We start from the raw sequence: 19,792 nt of genomic DNA, 5'->3' as shown, positions 1-19,792 counted from the left end.
GGAGAGGCATAAACACTAGTAATGAAGAGGCTGCAGTCAGAGGTTAAAGCAGCATCAGAGAAACAACAAACTAACGCCCACCACAGAGAGAATGAAGGTGAGAGGTGGCAGAGGAGGAGAGTGGAGACAGACATTGAAAGGCACCTGGCAAAGGACAACCTGATCTCACCGCAGAGAGAAAACACAGCTACACACTCGGCCTGAAACCACACCACCAGAATCTGTAAGCACTCATTCACACTGGCTTTCTCTGACCATATGAAAAGTATGGTGAAAATACGAAAATCAGATGCAACCACATGAAGGAAAAACAAAGCACGTTTGAAAATATAACAACCGAACAACGGGGCTGCCCTGTCTCTCCGTGTAGTCAAAGTTTTTGCTGCAGCCCTCAGTTGCAAGGCATTGCATGTGTTGGCCACAGCAGCCTTCACACAGGGAGCAATACTGTCTAATGCTGCCCCCTGTCTGCCACAACAGCCATCTCATGAGTAGACTGCAACAAATTAAAACAATTATATTTAACTCGTGCCTCTGAGTAAGTCATTTTAAGTAACAAATTTCACTTACAATTACCAACTACAACTTGTATGACCAACAACAATGGAGTATTGATGGAATTATATGACATTATATGACACCGGGCTGTACATCTTTGTAAGAACAACATGGCACCAACGGTGAAAGACTCCAACGGCTCATGAAAAGTATCCATCAAGCTCACTTGTACACACACGAGCAAAAATGTAAAGGGAATGCCTTTAACAGAGCAGAACGGGATTTGAATAAAAGTTAACAATAAATATAACGCTGCTGATTTATGTGCTTGCTGTTCATATTGAGATGCCACAGAGGTGTATGAGCCAGTTCATAAACAACATTAGCTAGACTGGCTGTGGTGCTGAGCTGCTGGGTAATACGGCAAAATTAATGATCCAATCATTGTAAATGCCAATTGCCTGTAATCCCTGGCTGGAAGCAAATCAGAAGGAAAGGTTTCCGTTAAACAGTCACAAGCTCTCTCTCTCTCTCGCTCTCTTTCTTCATCTCCCCTAGGCACCAGATGCCTTTCTTTCATTCCTTTTTCGATCCAACCTTCCTTTTCTCAGCTCTGTAGCCCCGTCTGCATTTGGTTCCTATATGTCTCCCAGCTGCGGAGTAGGGATGGGGCCCAGGCCCAGCCCCGGGGGGCAGTAGAGGAGGGAAATCCCCAGGACAACTGGTCTGGTCACGGACACCCCAGAACCAGCAGCCATCCCTATTCTACCCTCTACGTCCCTGGCAAACATTTGCTCTCCAGCTTAGCTCAGAAGCTAGCCAGCAACTTACCCCCACACTCTTGTCTGGTAATGCCAATCAGGGTCTACACAGCCCTATGCTCTAGAGATGGAGAAGAAAGAAGGTAGAGAAGGGACACTGGGAGAGAGAGATGGAGAATGAAGGAATAGAAAGGGAGGGGCAAGGGCAGCTCCCTGAGAGCCACAAGGCAAAGCCAGAGCCTTTGGCAAAGACAAACACAAGACAGGACTCTATCCCTATTGATATGCACAAGCAGGGACCATCGGCTAGTCTTCAGCTAAGACAAAAGGGAGAGTGGGGAGAGAAAGGTGCTCTGTAGTGGAGTCCATATGTGGCTGTGAGTGGACACAGTATGAGCAGAAAGGGGAGTCAGGCTGGCTGAATATGGTGTAACTTCTTTGTTGCATTCTCAATTCTTCTTACGATGACAGAAATACACTTGTTTGTGTCTTTTATCGCTTTAAATCCAAAAGTTTCACAACCTAACTCTTTGTCTTTATTACATGTCTCATGAATTACTCCGAAGCAACTTCCCTGAGCTCATCCATGGCTACTATTAGACTGCTTCTGCTGACTGTACCGTACTTGCACCTGTAGCTCTCCAAACTGGCTACTGAACCTTTTGAATCACGCCCTGCCCAGTGTGCACGCATGGTTTAATGACATATTATTTCCTGATAGATTACAGTGCTAAAAACAGAAAGACGCCTGTTCTCTAGCTAAAGAGTAAATATCTAAAGAGCACGGTCAACATGGGGCAAACAGAGTCCAGATCTATGCAGGTTAAAGTTCTGGGCCTCATTTTCACTGCAGGGGGCCTTGAGATGCCTAAAGACAAGCATGCGTAAGGAAAAGACCGCAGCATGGAGGCCTGTTTAAGCCCACATTGTCCCTTCTCTATCCCCTATGGCCTCTTACAGCACCCCCACCAAGCCAACAGTCCTTTGCCTCCTTTCTGTGTCCATGGTTCCCTCCTCCCACACCACAGGGACCCCTCCCCAGTGTTTGTAATCCCAGCAGAAACACTTAAGGTTCACAGTGGGTGCTCATCAAAACCATCTGCCTGAGAAGAGGGTGAGAGAGAAAGATGACGGAGGGAGGAGAAAAAAGGAACAAGCGAGGGAGGAGAGGGAGAAAACCAGGGAGGCGAGCTGCCTCCTCCACTTCAGATGTTGGTTGTCCTAATCTGTTCAATTAGCACCATTACAAGCGCTGCTAGTAGCCTGATTATTATTAGTGTAATCTTCACCCTCACCGAGGAGCCAAATCTGAGCTGCAGTGAGAAAAAAACGTACACATGGAGGCCATAAAGCGAAAGTAAACTGAAAAACTGGAAATCAAAATCATGTAAAGCTGCCAAAGGAACGAAAACAACTAAACGCTGATATTTCCATCCCACATATTCAGCCCAAATAATAATAATAAACTTCTATCTGACCAGATCAGTGTTTTACGAGCTTATTTCCCCTCACCTGTGACAGCAGCCTATCAACTGTGAAACAAATGACACCTGCTCAGGTCTCCCTCTGCATGGGGGTTAGAGCAGGCCGTGCATGGGGCTGGGCCAAACATTGATACACAAACACACACTCATCTACATGGGCAAGCAAGCGCACACACTTACAGTATATTTTCACACTCTTCAAGCCCTAATCCATTTGCAGCTGTGATGGTATTAACTGATGGACAGAGCGGTGTACTGCCTTCACTCTGGGTCCAGTATGAGTTACTATAAATATTTCAGAGGCTGACAAATCTACTGTTTAGTTTCAGATGAAGAAAATGAATGGATTCTGTCTCTTTCCATTGCTCCCCCATGCCTAGATCAAACAATGTTCAGTATTTAAACGGCCTCCTAGACTGTTGAGAGAGAGAGCGAGAAGGAGAGAGAAAGATGCAGAGAAGGGGGAGTTGGAGAAAAAGAGGGGGTTGTACCAGACCGCAGCTGCGAGAGTAATTATGTGCTCGGAAATGTGATCATTTGTGATGAATAATGAATCGATGGCTGAGATAGACTAGCAATGTTTGGCCAATGGAATGAAAGCTGTGTTATGGGAAACTAGAATCAGGTACAATAATATTATGTATGTGAGAGTCTGTGGGTGAGTGAAAGCTTTTGTGTGTGTCTGGGAATATAAATGTCCTGCAGGGTCTGTGTGCATGCTGGTGTCATACCTCCTGTATGGTTCTGGAGCCAGGGAAGTTGAGACTGTAGTCCCTCTGAGCCTCGCGGTGGCTGATGACCAGCAGGAAGTTCTGGTTTAACGACTCTTGGAGAGCACTAAATGAGGAGGGAAAGATATTGAAAAATGAAATTAAAAAAACAGAAATTGATGCAGGAAAGGAGCATGTAAAAGAGGCATTACAACGACTCAAGAGGAATAAAAGAAGGGGTCACAGGAAAACAAACATTATCACTAAGAGCAACTCAGTCGAGTAAGGGGCAAGCTGAAACTTGCCAACTAGTGGCAGCCTGCTGGCCCACGGGGAGGTGGGTGTCTCCTGTGGGGGCTAGTCGCCCACTTCACTGGTTGTGTCTTAACAAGCCTGGCCAGAGCTGCGCTCAGCACAGCAGGCTACCACAGCAATGACCACCTGCACACAGGAACAGCATGGAGCCCATCAATCTGCCTTATTGCTAACAAACCTGCCGATTATGATGTAAACCCCGGAGAGCCTTTAGCACTTTCCAAACTACAAACCCTAAACAAGCCTTCAAAGCAAGATTTTACTGTGACATTCAATAGCACAAACTGACCACTCCTTCAGGGTTCGGTAAGGTTGTTGATCACCACCAACAACTCAACAATTGCTGCCCCAGGTACAGTGTGGACAATGCTGCAACTACTATCATTCTCAAGCCAAAAAAAGCTGATGATAAAAGAGCCATTAATGTGCATCACAACATACTGCCTCTTCAGCAGATGCTGCTGGATTACTACTGTATTTGACTACTTCCCTGTCTCTGCCTATCATCTGAAACACGACTGTATAGTTATTATAGGCATATCAATTGAAATTCATATTAATTACAGAGTACTATAAGCTGTGCCAGAGACATGAAGATGATTCGATGACTGATGACTAAATATGTAGTGAGTGAAATGCTGCTAAACTATACCATCCATCTCTATACCATCTCTATCTGCGTCAGTTTCAACATGGTGACACATTCTTCTAGTTTAATGAAATTCATATTATTACAATATGTACAATATCACAGTATCGGAGGGGAAAAAGACAGATAGAAGCCACCACTGACCACTGAAATGTCCACGCTCTGACAGTGAGCAGAGACCAGGCAGTGAAGACACAACCTGTCCGAGAGGCCCTGAAGGGTCAAACTTTCCTGGACTGGCACAGTTAGCTCACTCCTTAGCTTACAGCGGTGACAGAGACACTGTGAACGACGCAAACGCAGACACTGTGTGCTTCACGTAGAGAGGAGGAGGTGGGGGAAATCAACTTTTGGAAGCTTCATTTACAATAAGCTGTGAGGTTAAGTAGCGTTTTGAGCAAACGCTGGGTCTGTGCGGTTGAATATCAATGGGAGGCTTAAGGGCCGAAGCAGGCACTTAATCAGGGCTCAGAACCCAAGGAGAGGAGGAAGAGTTGAGAGAAAGACAGGGATGGGGGAATTAATATGTAGCGCACACATTAATTATGCAATCACACCCTTAATCTGCGCAGATCTGGACGAGCTTATGTTAACAGAAGCTCAAATTTACTGTAATGACAGCATATTTACATTGACTAAAACTACGAAATCAATATGTAAATGTAATGTTTGTTGTAGCTAACTGGGGAAGATTGGAAATGTGTGGAGTGGGAAGGATGGATGCATACGTAATAGGGCTGAGCAGAAGGATGTGTGTGCTTGTGTGTGTGAGAGAGTGAGACTGAGTGAGACAGACAGCAAGAGAGAGAGAGAGAGAGGAGAAATGGAAGGGGTAGGGACACATAAATAAGGATCTAGCTAATATCATGATTATGTTTGGACACAGTCCCGAGCTACTGCTGGCAGGCAGCTAGACTCCTAAATAGACAGAGATAGAGGGTAAACTGAGTGGAAGTGTTACTCTGTCCTTCCAAGCAAAGAAGGAACATCTTATCAGTCATTTATGGCAGACCGACGAGCCATTTGGTGAGTGTGTGGGTGGAATTCTGTTCAAGATTTACTTTGAAAAATCGGATCACTCATCATGCTCTATAGTACAAATATAGCTACTCAAAATATCAAATGCTTTCAGAGGGGGAAAAAAAACTGCCATTCATAATGAGTAATTTCCTTGTCATTTCCCATCTGTCTGAAGAGGCCTGCTGGTTCATATATAAACAAAACACCCATGTTTCAAGTCTAATATCCCTTTGGCTCGACTGCTTTCACCACTGACGTTTTCAAAGCAGCTGTCTTCTCATAGAAGCAGGCCCCTCAAGCGGTACGGGGTTGAAATGTGGATGTCTCAGTGTTTGCTTCTGCCTTCAGAGGTCTCTTTCTCACTCAACACACACACACTCGTGACATCCAGGTCGGCCTGCAACATCTCTGGAGGTACTTGACATGGCAGAAGGGTGCCGGGAGGAAAATGTCATTTAACTTTATGGACAGAGAAAATGGAGCGTTTTGCAGGGGAGAAGAGCAGGCTAAACAGATTGGTTTCATTCTGAGGTAAGCCCATCGCCTAAGCTGTGAGTCCCTGCGGCACAGAGCAGACTCTAGACCTTATTAAACTAGCACTGCCAGACACACACACACACACACACACACACACACACACACACACACACAATGTGACATGTGCCTGCAAAACACAAATACCCATACACACACACACACACACACACACACACACACACACACACACACACACACACACACTCTCTACCATCACGCGTGTGTTTCGACTGCTTAGAGACACACAAACACAGAACACACTGAGCGGGAGAGTACACGCCAACTGACCATGTTGCCTCTAATACGTACAGAAGAGGTCATGAGGTCCACACAAGGTCTTCTTACCTCCTCCACATTTTGCATCCGCAACAAAGCAGAAGGATGCGAAACCGTTCAGGCTCTGCTCTGTTTTGGTCTGCCATCTTGTCCCAAAGTTAATCAGCATGCTAACTATCATACACTTCCAATAAGGGCTGCTTTAGCTAACCGGCTAGCTGTCCTCCTGAAGCATCTGTGAATCTGCTACTGGATAGCTGATCCCCAGAGGGAGAGAGGTGGGGGGCAGGAAGCCGCGATAAAAACACACAAAATCTAATGAATCATTTTTGCAATTTAAAATTTCTTTGAGGGTTCAAATTAAAATAACCTTTCCTTGGCAAACATGCTTCCTGAGAGCTGAGCGGAGAATCAACGAGAAAGGAAACAGGCTCCATTGAAATATTCATCAGGCCTTCATCATTTATGCAAGAGATTAGCTCCTCCTCAACACCCTCTTGTATTCACAGGCAGTCATCAACATGGCCACAGAGAAAAACCTTCTTCAGCCCTGGCTTTAATGCTGCAGTACTAGCTGCACATCACATCGCTAACTAAATAACTACCTGCGATGGATTGGCACTCATCGGAAAATCTCCCAAAGCCTCAAGATTTATTTCTAATCAAACAAGACAACTAAGAGGAGTTTATTCAGCAGGATCATAATGACACTGCTGCACTATTTAATCAGTCAGTTTGGTTTAGGTGTGTGTGTGTGCTGTATGAGCCAAGCTCTACAAAGTAATTGCCAGGGATATTAGCATTTATTCGACATTTGCATTTTTACTCAGCAACAATTTGAAGCAAATAAACATTGTGAAATTAAATTTGGGTGGATAACTATCTTTTTAGAGTACAACTACAAAGGGAGGAGGTAGTTTCATTAAGCTCATTCAAAACACAATTAAAGATGACCGTTTTTAACTGAGAATAATGGTCAACTTCTTGGATAATAGTAATCATGAGAGCAATAACAATGAATACATATTTTATTACGCCTTTGATTTTTATGTGGGTTTCATAACGTAACACAGACTTACCTACAGAGGCCTTTTACTACTAGATACTAAACCACAGTATGCAAATCTGTCAGTCATCTACTTTATGTCTCTCTGAGTTATAATCACATCACGCTGTGTATTACAGTCTTTTTTGATTCACAAATGATAACAACCAAAACAAACCTGGTATAAAGCCTTTGTAAAAATCATTTACTCTTTTTACTTATTTCTTTTAAAGCTACGGAGCTTCCTGGTGGTGAGTGAATTTCATTTTCCATGCAGGATGGTTGCATCTTAGTGCCTCGTGTGCCACCTTCCTGAAAATTAAATGAGAGCCCAAATGTAATTATGGGAACCTCTGTTGCAGCTAGGTTGGTTTCTCCTCTGTGGTGTCATGAAATTCAAAAAAAGGAGCTGCCACCATGTTGGGAAAAGAAAATATGGTCAATGTGATATTAAGCCCAACAATTTTGTTTCTCAAAATTGTTGTGCAATTGAACACATTAGTAGCTTGAGTTGGTATGGCGCTGATGTTGTGTGCTAAACCACCTGCAAACATTATGTTCAGGTCTTTACTGGCACCGAGCTCTGTTGACTGCAACAAATTTGCACACACTGCACACAAATTGTACGTACTGTGGATTTACGGTGCGACCACACTTTATTTTTACTGCAAGATAACAGCTTGTCTGGTCCCGCTACGGGGGACTGCTCCCCCCACTACTCTGTGATCTGTCACCTATCCTCTCCCAGTATGACAGCAGGGTCACTATACACACACGCATTTATACACAAATGCATGTGCATACACACAGAAGGCCACCCACTCCATTCAGCCCCAACTGTCCTCCGCCAAAATAGCTGACACAGAATAATGAGCTCCTGACACCCAAAATGATATCGATAACACTTGGAGAAATGGCAACGGTGCTGCTAAAAAGACACAGCAGTTGGTGAGGGAGTGAGAAGATGGGGAGAGGCAGAGAGGAGAGAGCGAGGGAGGGAAGACTGGGGAGATGAGGGCCATTAGCTGCCAACACAATATAGCTACCACTTAGCCTAACTAGCAGGCAATGCGGCAAACTGCCAAATGACTTCTTTTACAAGTGTTCTGGTGACATGTGGATGCTTGCTTGGCTGCTAACATGAGGAAGTGTGGGGAGAGTTACAGTACAATTTTAATAATTTTGAATCCGCTGTCAACAAAAAAAACGAGGGCCGGAATATGCAAGGGTATAAAAAAACTCTGAATAATACAGGCAATGGATCTAAGAGGAGTGCTGCTGAATATTGCTAAACGATCTGTTATTATGATCCCTTTTCATTTTTGATAAGAGTGATTTAAGTTAACGATTCAGAGAGATACCATAAAACTGGCCTTCACAGAATGTCATACCGAAAGGTGTCCCAGGGTGTCCTCACTCACCTCCACAACTCTCAGAAACGGGAGTAAATGTATTTTAATTCAGGCTTTAAATTAACAGCTGTCTTTTTAATAAACACCATGTTAATAAAAACAGAGTGGTAATGTCGTAAAGGGGACCACGGAGATGCTTTCAAAGCAGTTCCCCCTGAAATTTTAAAGGTGGGTGTTAATGTTAATACTCTGCTTGAAAAATAGGCCCGTGGCAAACAAAATCTCTCAAAATTCTCATGAAACATTAACTCAGATCATTAATCCCTCACTTGGATCATTAATCAGAGTGACACTGATTAATGATGAGCAACGCAGGCTTCTAAAAAAAAAAAAAAAAAGAAAATCTAAAAATATGTGCCATCCTTTTAATAATCACAGGAGCAGCAGGGCACTTCCTCATCTCCGTCATTTGGCTGAGAAATGTCTGCAGTCCACACATACAACACCTCAAGCAAACGCACACACAGATGCACGACAAAATGAATCAGTCCAACCATGTATATGCTGAAAAAAAAAGATGTCCTCACACACCCGACAATTACGCACAGACAAGTTTGTCCCTTCACATATATCTATTTTTTACCTGTCCGATGCTCTTACCCTCAAATTAAAAATAAAAAAAGGTCACGGTCACCCTCCAATATGCAGGTGACATTAAGAGGAAAAATATGACTTCTATGGACAATGTTTACCTGATACTGATGAAAGGACAGTCCCACGTTCAGCTGCCACCTGTGATTGTATTACCGCTCTGACTTTACACTGAGCAGCCTGACATTTCAGAAGGAAAGGTTGCTAATACTGCCAAGGATTCACTGAAATTAGCAGAACGCTCTGCTAAACACTCGCTTAATGAAGCTTTCTGAACACATCTCTACTGTCGCTGGGTACTATCACTATTGTGACTGGTGTGTTCTGGGAAAAAAAAGGAATAAATAATAGATATGAAGTGTGGATATCATGCACGCCGTCTATGCGGAGTAATATGCAGAACAACCTTCAGCAAGCAACAATGTCAGGCTTAAAATAAAGATGGGAGAGAAAATTATTATTTACACAACACACAGAGATTGCGGCGGGAGATGTTCCTCTCAAAATGTCACAATGGATGCGAGAAAATGAGTGTGCACCGGTAGGTCAAATGTCTCTTAATACACCAATGAAAATGGAATTTGCTGCCTGGATCCTGGATCCAACCTCTCCATAACTAGACACAGGCCGCCACCTGGTGTTCACTCTTAAGTACTACACTCACACCACTACCAGTAGTGTCATAGTGTATGTATGCCAGGATGGGAAGGAGTATGGGGTGGATTTCTGATGAGATTTCACATAGAGAGAGGAGTGAGAGCGTGCTGAGTGCTGAGCAGAATACCTGTTTTTGCTGGTGCTTGCAGTAGGAGCAATGTCTGGGGTCAGGACATACAGGCTGTTGTTCTTGGGCAGGTGTAAACTTCTCAGCACCGTCTGATAAAACATAAACACACACACACACACACAAAACAGCTCCACTCACTAGAAAGGATTTATAGGCATAGAGATAATGATTTGTTCAGGAAACACATTTGTGCTTACTGCATCTGCGTCTGTTACTTTGCACTACATGGTTAGAACTGGAAATATATCCTTTAAGAACATCAAAGTTTTACTAATTGTCGGGTAGGCAACAGGCCTGTTTGCAAGAGTGATGTTGGAAACGTGGTGTGGTTTCCACTTGGCAACAGATGCTGAATACACTCGTTGCACACGGTTTCATAGGAAGTCTTGGAGAATGGTGCTAAAACAAAGTCATGTATGCAAAATCCTCATGCTACAAAGATGTTCTGTATTTGTCGGAGTGGAAATAAACTGTATAACATGGCACCGTGACTGTACACAGGCAGAAAATCAACATACACCGTATGATGTAAATGTTAAGCACCTGCGCTAAAATCTGACATTTAATATCACATTTATTTAAATAACACATAGGAAAACTGCAAAAACAAAAGAAAGGCAATATAAAAGACTACAGGTTTAGCTGGTTTTCTTGATGCTCCATTGTGTTTTTTTCACTTTCATGATTGCGATGAAGTCTATTAACTCACGCTGTCAGACACATCTCCACTCTTCCATCCCTTCAGCTGCATTTTGGACACTGGAACCCCAAGCTCTGTCTCGAGGATTTGTTTGATTTCTCCTGTAAATTAGATTCATGCAGACCAATGCAGAGAATGTATATTATGCACAAAAACGCAGTGTGATATGCTGACGATGCTTAAGGTTGGACATTTAATATGGCCAGAGGCAATACCCAAATCACAGGAGCTGCAATTTTTTAATAATAAGGTAAAATGTGTAACAACATACGATAATAAATGAGGCATCGTGGTGCAACCGAGATGTCTCCAGACATAAGGGAACATGTTTGGACCTCAGCAAAAAATCACATCATCATCATTTTTATTTTTATTATTTTTTTTGTGTGTGAAAATGAAATGCAAAAATTACCATTAGCACTTAAACTGTGGCTGATATCGTAATATCTGTCCAAATAATCCCAATCTGGGTTTTTTGGGGGGGTTTTTGTATATAAGTATCAGTGTGCTGGGTGCTCACCGACTGTGCTTCCTTCCTCCAGTACCAGCTCTACAGTGCGCTGCCGGTACTCCACCCTGAAGTTGAGCATCCGGGGCTGACGCTCTATAATGTGTCGGGAGGAGGGGGTGCTGGGGCAAAAAGCTGAAGTCGAGGACGATGGAGGAGAGGAGGACGAAGACGAAGAGGAGGTGGGAGGAACTGCACCTCCCGCTGCTGCATCGGCTGCTTCTGATTGGCTTGGAGGTCCGTACATGCTGGCCTGGTTAGCCTCACTGGAAAAGTTACTGGACAGAGAAAACAAGGTTACTGATGATGGGGAAGAGAGGGAAGACTGCTGAGTCTGCACACAGTATCTTAAACATGTCAGGGAGTTTCTCTGTGACTCATAACACATAACAGATGCTATCAAATATTCGTGGATAATTGTGGCTAGGCCTATATTTGTGGCCACATCAGACTTATCTTCCTAATTTTTAGCCTGTAACCTCATTGTCAAGAACCAACAGAACAGAAAATGATACCAAAAACAAATGACTCCCTGATGAAACTCTGACCTCCTTTCCGATATATGTCTACTCTCCCCTTCTCTGTTTCTCTTTGCTGCTTGCTCAGTGTGTGACCCATGTTTCACACAACACAGTAAATAATGGCTTTTTTCTCCTGACCCCGAACAAAGTGTGCCCTTTGTTCCCTTAAGTGTAAGCAGCAACTGTCTTGCAACAGAGTGCCAGACTCAGGCTTTTTCACAAAGGCTGTATTTTATTTGGCCAACATTAGAGAGGCCACTGTCCTGAGGCGTAGGTTGGCAGTCAACAGCCATAAAACCTCCACAAACAGGCTGGACCAATAGGGTGGGAAATTAACCCAACATGAAGGCAGCACATTATAACTGTCTCCTCCACCAGCCACTTCACTTACAAACCAAATCTCGCAAGAACACAATTATTTCAAGATCCAAATTTTTCCCAACATTAGAATTGGCCACGTACAGTATTTACTGAGACTAGAGGGAAAAGGTCAGCCTGTGTTTAATAATTACATACTGAAATCATTAAATATTGACCTGTTCTGTGGTCAGTTCACAAAAAATAGAAAACAAACATAGTGTGTTTCAAGAGAGGATGGATCACAGAGACATTAAGTTACCTGATTTAAAACCGGCTGAGCTCATGGACATGAAAAGACAAGCTAATCTCTCTTTGTGACAAGAAAATATCTGACACCCACTTGCATGCCTGAAATGTCACGGATGGCAAAATACAGGTTGTGAAAAAGGAAGGAAGTCATACCATGAGTACAAACATGGAACACTTAATGGACATCACAGTATCTGCTGAGGGCTACTAAGACAGTATTCAGCACAAAAAATAACTGCCACTAAGATGAACTGGACTGATAACGGCTATCATCTCACAAATAGGGTAGATGGGGTAAAATGGGTAGACAGGAAGATACAAATGACACAGATGAAATAGCAAGACTCCAAAAGAGAGAAGGAAAAACAAAAGAGATCTTGCCAAGAGGATTCTTACAAACTTTGAAAGCATCTGAGAAAAAAAAACACTAGTTTATAGCGTCAGCTCTCACCACAAGTGAAAAAGATCCTGAATACACTTTGACCTAAAACTGGCACAGCAGCACCGAAGGCCGTTAAATTGTCCGTTGTTGCTGTCTGGGTGTAGTTAAGCGCTGCCCTACATCTAGATGGCACTGTTTGCCTGTGCAGTCAAAGAGGTGCCCCAAAAAAGACAGAACTGATGAGCCCCTCACCCACAGACAAAAAACTGTCAGATCAGCTACAAAGTGCAACAGAGGAGTCGGTAATTTAATCAAGTTTTGCACAGGGAAAAAAAAAAGGGGCCCTGATTATCTGAGGAATTGTGGTTACTCATCAACAAGGCAAGAATCTTAAAATTCCCAATCTGCTTACTAAAGAGGACACAAGGGAAATGCATTTTAGACAGGAATACTGGTGTAGCCTCCAACTGGCTCTGGATCAGGTCACGTCATCAGAGTCTGTTTACTGGGCAACGCCAGCCTACTCATACCAGTGCCAGCCACTTAGTAAATGTGTTGGCTGCTGGTCACACTGCCAGCCAGCCTCCATTCAGAGCAATGTGTGCCCTTGAGAAAGACCAGTAATATTCTCATGGCCCAAGGGCCTGAACCACACTAAAGTGCATGCATGCGCACACATGCACGCAAGTGTGTACACAAAATACACACACACGCACGCGCACGCGCGCACACACACACACACACACACACACAAGAAAAAAAAAAAAAACGGTTCAACAGAACGTCTCCAGTTTGAGTGGGTTCAGATCAGCTCAGTGCATTCATGAGTGTAAACTAACCGTTGAAGGAAAGTGAAGGGCTCAAAGCCTCTTAAAGAAACCTTTTCTATTCAGAAACTGTGTACAACTCCACTCTTGGCAGAAAGTTTCTTTGCAGTTGCAGTGTCTTTTATATTATTCCTCCATTAAACAGCAGAAAAGAAACCATAGCAGGAGCAATAACCTCCAACTCAGTAGCATCTATGCTAGCATTATTAGCTGGATATGTGAGTATATGGATACAATATCACTAATACAGTATAAACCTAAAATGCTTCATTTAAGATTTAACATCAAAAAGTGATTTTGACACAGAAAATGTATCCTGCTCAGTTCTGTACTATTCAAATGGTATACATTGGAGATGCACACTAGTGTCACAGGCACATTTCCTTGGCATTGACATTTTTTAATGTGATATTTCCAGTGTAAGAGCATAAAGAACAACTTTGACAAGCACTTTGAAAAGTCATAAATGATATGCATAATCTCTCATTTATTTGGTGTTGTAAGGGCAACTGATATGCTTTCTGTGATTTTAAGTAAATCTGTGCCAAGACTGTTATTACCTTTGTAAGATCCCATTCTCCTGTGGTATCACTCCATTGATGGCTGCCTGTAATAAAAGTGGAAGCACATTTTACAAGACAATATAATGGCATTTTCTTGCTTTAATTGCTCTACTGTATCAACTATTCCACCAACTCTTTGCTGCTGAGAATAGATAACTGTCCTCTAAGACCCATAAAGCTCATGCTAAAGTTCAGTAATGACAAACCATGGAATGAGTCAACACATGAGAGGCATGTCTGAAAGAGACTGGCAGATGTTGCAGCACAAACTTCTACAAAAGGCATTAGCAAACCACAATTCATTTCCAAACTTTCAATAAGTCTGGTCATGTAAAGCATGGACAGCTCTGTAAGGGTTATCTCTTAACATGAACAAAAAGCGGCTCTGCCTCAGGAGGTGGAGTGGATCATCTACTGATCACAGGGTTGGTGGTTCAATCCCCATTGCTGCAGTATCCTTGGGCAGGACACTTCTAACTGCCAGTCTCACACCCGGATAAATGGGGAGGTTAAGTCCAGAGAGGCATCCGGTGTATGAGTCTATGCCAGGTCAAATATGCAGATCATAAAATCAGATTTCCATGGTGGGTTGGGCAGCGAGATTGAAACAAGATGATCCACTGTGGTAGAGTTCTTTAAAATGGACACCAGTCATTCACAACATCCTATGAACAAGACCAGGAGCATTTTATGCTTTAAAATTGCTACACACTTTGTCAAAAAGAATGGTGCTCTATTATATCAGGTGCTTTTTCACCACAATCATAAAACAATCTAAAATCCACAAATGATCATTTCAAAAATGAATTTTGCTAAATCAACATTCTGGCACTACAATGTCTTAATGTCCTGATATCTCCTTTATCCGGTCCAGTTGGCATTGTATTACTATCCCAAAATAAAACTGCCACTTTCAGGCATGTTTTTTTTTGTAGTAGTAGTAAAAGGGACCTACACTATGGATGATTACCTGCAAAGGTGACTGCTTGAACCAACACGCCAGTCCACATGTAACCAGGCAAAATCTACTGGTTACTTTTTGGTCTATTCTGTAACATGTTTACGTAAGAGTGTGTGATATTTGCTGGTTGAAAGGTTGGAGACTAAACCTACAGCAATGTGACAGAGAATGATGGAATATTCAAATAGGGTGGCGCATCAGAACAAAACGAGCTGAGAGGACAAACATGACCGTAACCAGTGTCGGCTTTGCACCGAGCTTTTGTTTGAACGGACAATTGATAGGATTTCTCTCGAACACTCACTATTCTTCACTGCAAAACAAGCAAAATAAAGTTATTTGTCATGTGCTGGTATAATCATATTCCCTATTCTTTTTGTATAAATGTAAGGAACGTGTAATGGGGGAAAAAAATGTAAGGGACCTACATGAGCACTGAAAAACAAACTGTCTGTCTGGTGGTCTACCCACCCACATGCATACAAGATTTGTTGTTGTCTATGTTTACACAAACTACCAGCTACTGCCGAGGAACTGCAAGTCATCAGATTTGCAGGCGCAGTGAGTCCAGGCCCCACTGTCTGTCCTCGACTGCTGCTGCTGCCTGCTTTGAACTCCTGCCAGCATCAGTCTAAATATATACTGACCCCTTCCAATACGCACTGCACGGTAGAGGGCTCCTTGTTTTTCACACTCATCATGAGTTAAAACAAACTTGGCACAACACATCCTTTCTCACAGTGTCTCTCAATTCAACATTCACTGTACCACACCTCTCAGGACTCTCTCACGGCCACTGCATTGAGGGTGGCAGCATTGCCATCTGGTTCATAAAACATACTGGGCAAAATGAAAAAATGATTTAGCCATAACAAAATTAACACAGAGTGTGTGTTATTGGATGGTAACTGCCCTCTTGAACTTGCACTCTAGATGCACTAAGCCTGCCTGTCAAAGAGCAAAGCCCAAAGCCTGCAGATAATGAACTTACCACTAAATCCCAGTTATTAAGCTCTAACAGAGTGATTGCCTCTGCAATGTTGTCAATTCCAGTGCAAGCCTGTGAGAGGAAAAAACAAAGAAAAGGGAATTACAAGAAATGTACTATATGAGAATCTGCAGCAGTTTGTTTCATGCAACATTCCAATCTGGCCGCACATAAAAAACACATTTTACAACAAGACAGAGAAAAGAGAATGAAATGAATAGAAACATTTTAATTACTATGGTATAACCCAAAAGAGCAGCCTTTAAAGTGGTGCCAGTCTTCACAAGAACGACAGGGAATCTCAATCAAAAGAAAGCCACTGACTTCCTCTGATTCCTGCCTGATAGCTTGGACTCCTGAGCCTTGTGCAGTAGGATAAACAAAATATGTTCTTTATAGTATAAAATGATAACAATATTGCAACACTGGTCAGGACAGACCAACGCCAATAACTGCTTTAAGTGTAAACTAATGCAGACAATCTCATGGCAGAGGCAGTGTTTCCTTACATTTCTGTTGGTGTAACTAACAGCAGGCAGGTCAGTAGCTGATGATGCAACTGTCACTTACGCTTACTAAAGACATCATAAAGCATGTTTGGCTTTAATTTTTGGAATTCTTACTGGTTGCCAAAACTATATAAATAATTTCAATCTTCTTATCTGTAGACCTGTAAAGGATGGCTTTATTAACTCATGTGACAACCATTACTTAAATCTAAACACCAGTAAAACCAAGGATATGATCAATGTAATTAGGTAGATGTGTTATATTACCCTTCTGCCAACCACAATTAAAGGTCAAACACAGTGGACAATTTCAAGTGCTTAAGCACCACTGATGGTAACAAACTGAGAAATGAGTGCCAACACTGGGTAAATCTGTAAAATAGTCAACACAGACTTTGTATCATGGAAAGACTAGATGTCAATGAAATCCTGTTTTACAAGTGCTTTACTGAACTGGTGCTGTGTAAAACAGAAAGAAAAAAAAAATGTGATCATTTGTTAGTCTTTTTCCTTTTTGACAGCCTTTTCTGACAAGACTCCATCATCACAAGCAAGGATGGGGTGAGTTTCACCACTCTGACCACGTGACTGTGTAGAGGATATTACTACACTTGCTCAGAAACACTTTGTAAAACCGTTATCGGTAAACGCAGTTCATTTACAAATAACTGCGTTCTGTTCTTATTCACGTTTTTAATTTTTTTGAAATCAGGGTTGTAGAAGAGAGCAGTAAAATACAAGCCAAACAATGGTGCATGCATGCTAACACAGGCTGCACAAAACCAGGAGCATTAAGATAAGATGAAATCATTCTCTACAGAAAGAACTTCAGTTTTTACTTTCAAAGCGATGCCATCTTATGCTCCCAACAAAAACAAACACAAAGAAGTCTTTGCACCTCCCGCTATCATGTTTTCAAACACAGTGATACATGCCCCTTCTGCTACAGATATATTTTATGTCTCTCTCTCTATATATATTTCTTAATCACAATGTATGTATTGTGTTTATAGTTGTTAATCGGTAGTCCTAAATCTCTATTGTATGTCTTTGGCTTATTTGTTTTTGGTGTCTATTGGATTTTATGTATTTGATAAACTGACATAAGTGTTTAATGCTATCTTTTATTCAGTTTTTCGAATGTGGACATCATTTGCCTCATGCAGCATAACTCTTACATAATGCTTAATCCCATTCTCCAGTAATCACATAACACTTTAGGACACCTTGCCCTCACTTTTGGATCATAAATCTGATCTCATGCGTCTCAAAAGCAATCTCATGAAGTTGCAACACTCATGGCAGAGGTAGAGAGAATGATTAGCTCAAACATTAGGAAGTTACATGTATTACCTCGATATCTGAGCATAGTCCTAATGGTTACAGGACAAAACTTTAAAGTGTGGGGTCTCCTTTAGAAACTTCACAGAAACAGATCCAAAATAACAATACATCTATGTTGGTCTGAGTTAATCTGAATGAATGACATGTCCACTCCAACATCCAAAGGAAATTAGTTAAGAGTGGAAAACTACTTTTGCATTGCTTAGCCATGTAGGCAAATGTTATTCAAGTGAACTTGTTGATTCAGAACACAAGCTTACAAAAACAAAGCCATGAGAGACACCACCAAAGAGAAGGATGACACTTGATTTGTGTAGATTTTAGAGGAAGGATGTGTATTATTTTAGTATTGATGTCTTTAAGTATTGTAACCATTCAAAGAGGATGCTAACTTACTGCCAGTGTGTAAAAGCATAATTTGGTAGCCTGTCTTTTCTCACCATCGAAATAAACTACACTACCTGAAAACTGGGCTAAAAATCTGATATCCTCAAGTGACACACGGTTTCTGACGAGGATTTAGAAACCTGACAGGACAGCAGGCAATGTGTAAACAAGCTGACAGTTTACGCCGTAGCTCTCTTTTAGCTAACTAGATCATCGTTATCTGTCAAGCAACACACACTTGAAACCGGTGCAAAACACAAATTATTCTACTGTTTAGACTGGCAGCTTTGGACAACCGTCATTTAGTTGGCGAGCTTACAGCGAATAACTACCTTCGGAATCAGATAGCAAGCTGTCAGTTTGTTAGCTTAGTGTGCTAGCCACAGACACCAAAGCTCAGCTCAGGTCTGCTGTTTACGACGCCAGTCAGGTCGTGTGTGCTGTTGTTGACAGTAGTCCGAGGAAATTCAACAGCGGCAAACAGATGACTAACTACAGGATAAAACATCTAGGACATACAAAAGAGACACACCTGAAAGTCGGCCAGAATCATTTCTCTATCCATGTTGCTATCGCCGCTCTCGGAGGCCATGGCAATGACTGGCTAAAAGCAATTCTTCTTCCACTGGCTCTCGTCGCTGTCTCGCCTCACAGAGGGACACAGAGTATTAATAAAATACTTTACTTAGACCTGGCGACGACTGAGCGGTTGGCAAATTGGAAATATCAAACTTTGTCGGGATTTAACAGCTCCAGATAGACAAAATTCTGTATAGTAACGTTACAGTGATCAGTTATCTCATATCATTATTGTCACCTAGTCCATTGCTTTCCGGCAGTCGTAAAGTGGCTGCAGATGTTGTAAAACCTGGAGTCGATGACGTGATACTTGGAGTTGACTTTCCTGTTGCTATATAAATATGATCGCCACAGAAAAGACGCTGTTTTCTTTTTCCATATTACTCTGCTTAGAGACGTCGTTTCACTGTATATGGACTGTATAGTAGCTGAAGACTGTATGTTACAATACATACTTTTACTTTGTAAGCTGAGGTTTTCCACATACTTTCACGCTTTTACAGGCCTAACTTGTAAATGTAGCTCTGGGCAGTCAGAGTAGTCCTTGTCACCCAACTTTTGAGAACCACTGAGCCAATACTGCAAACACACAACCAGACAAGAGGACAGCCTGGGTGGCACAAATGCATAAAACTCAAGTGTGTGTGTTCCCAAAAGCAGGCTGCAGCAGTCCAAAAGTAAGTCTGTTGCCTTGTTCATAAACTCCTGAGCCTTGCCTCAGCTATCAGTTGTTGCAAAATAAATAAATAAATAAACATACAATGCACACAGAAAGTTTTCAGATCCCTGTTTAACTCATTTTGCTGTATTCAGACTCACCTTAAAATAG

The 19,792-nt window shown here is 42.2% G+C and overlaps 1 protein-coding gene across 1 annotated transcript in view; it reads right to left on the bottom strand.

The window, feature by feature from the left end:
- The window catches only part of faf1 (Fas (TNFRSF6) associated factor 1), a 59,496-nt gene extending 40,260 nt beyond the window's left edge, over positions 1-19,236 (bottom strand). Inside the window, exons 1-7 of the mRNA XM_076727018.1 lie at positions 18,917-19,236; positions 16,148-16,216; positions 14,193-14,239; positions 11,306-11,571; positions 10,795-10,886; positions 10,083-10,174; positions 3,475-3,580 (exon numbers count right to left, since the gene is read on the bottom strand). Coding sequence (XP_076583133.1) covers positions 3,475-3,580; positions 10,083-10,174; positions 10,795-10,886; positions 11,306-11,571; positions 14,193-14,239; positions 16,148-16,216; positions 18,917-18,976 — 732 coding nt within the window. The 5' untranslated portion in view covers positions 18,977-19,236. The remainder of the gene's footprint in view (positions 1-3,474; positions 3,581-10,082; positions 10,175-10,794; positions 10,887-11,305; positions 11,572-14,192; positions 14,240-16,147; positions 16,217-18,916) is intronic.
- Between the last annotated feature and the right edge of the window lie 556 nt (positions 19,237-19,792).

This window comes from Chaetodon auriga, chromosome 3, assembly GCF_051107435.1.
Source record: "Chaetodon auriga isolate fChaAug3 chromosome 3, fChaAug3.hap1, whole genome shotgun sequence".
Classification (NCBI taxonomy): Eukaryota; Metazoa; Chordata; class Actinopteri; order Chaetodontiformes; family Chaetodontidae; genus Chaetodon; species Chaetodon auriga.
The sequence above is the reverse complement of the archived record's forward strand: the minus strand, read 5'-3'. Positions and strand labels throughout refer to the sequence as shown.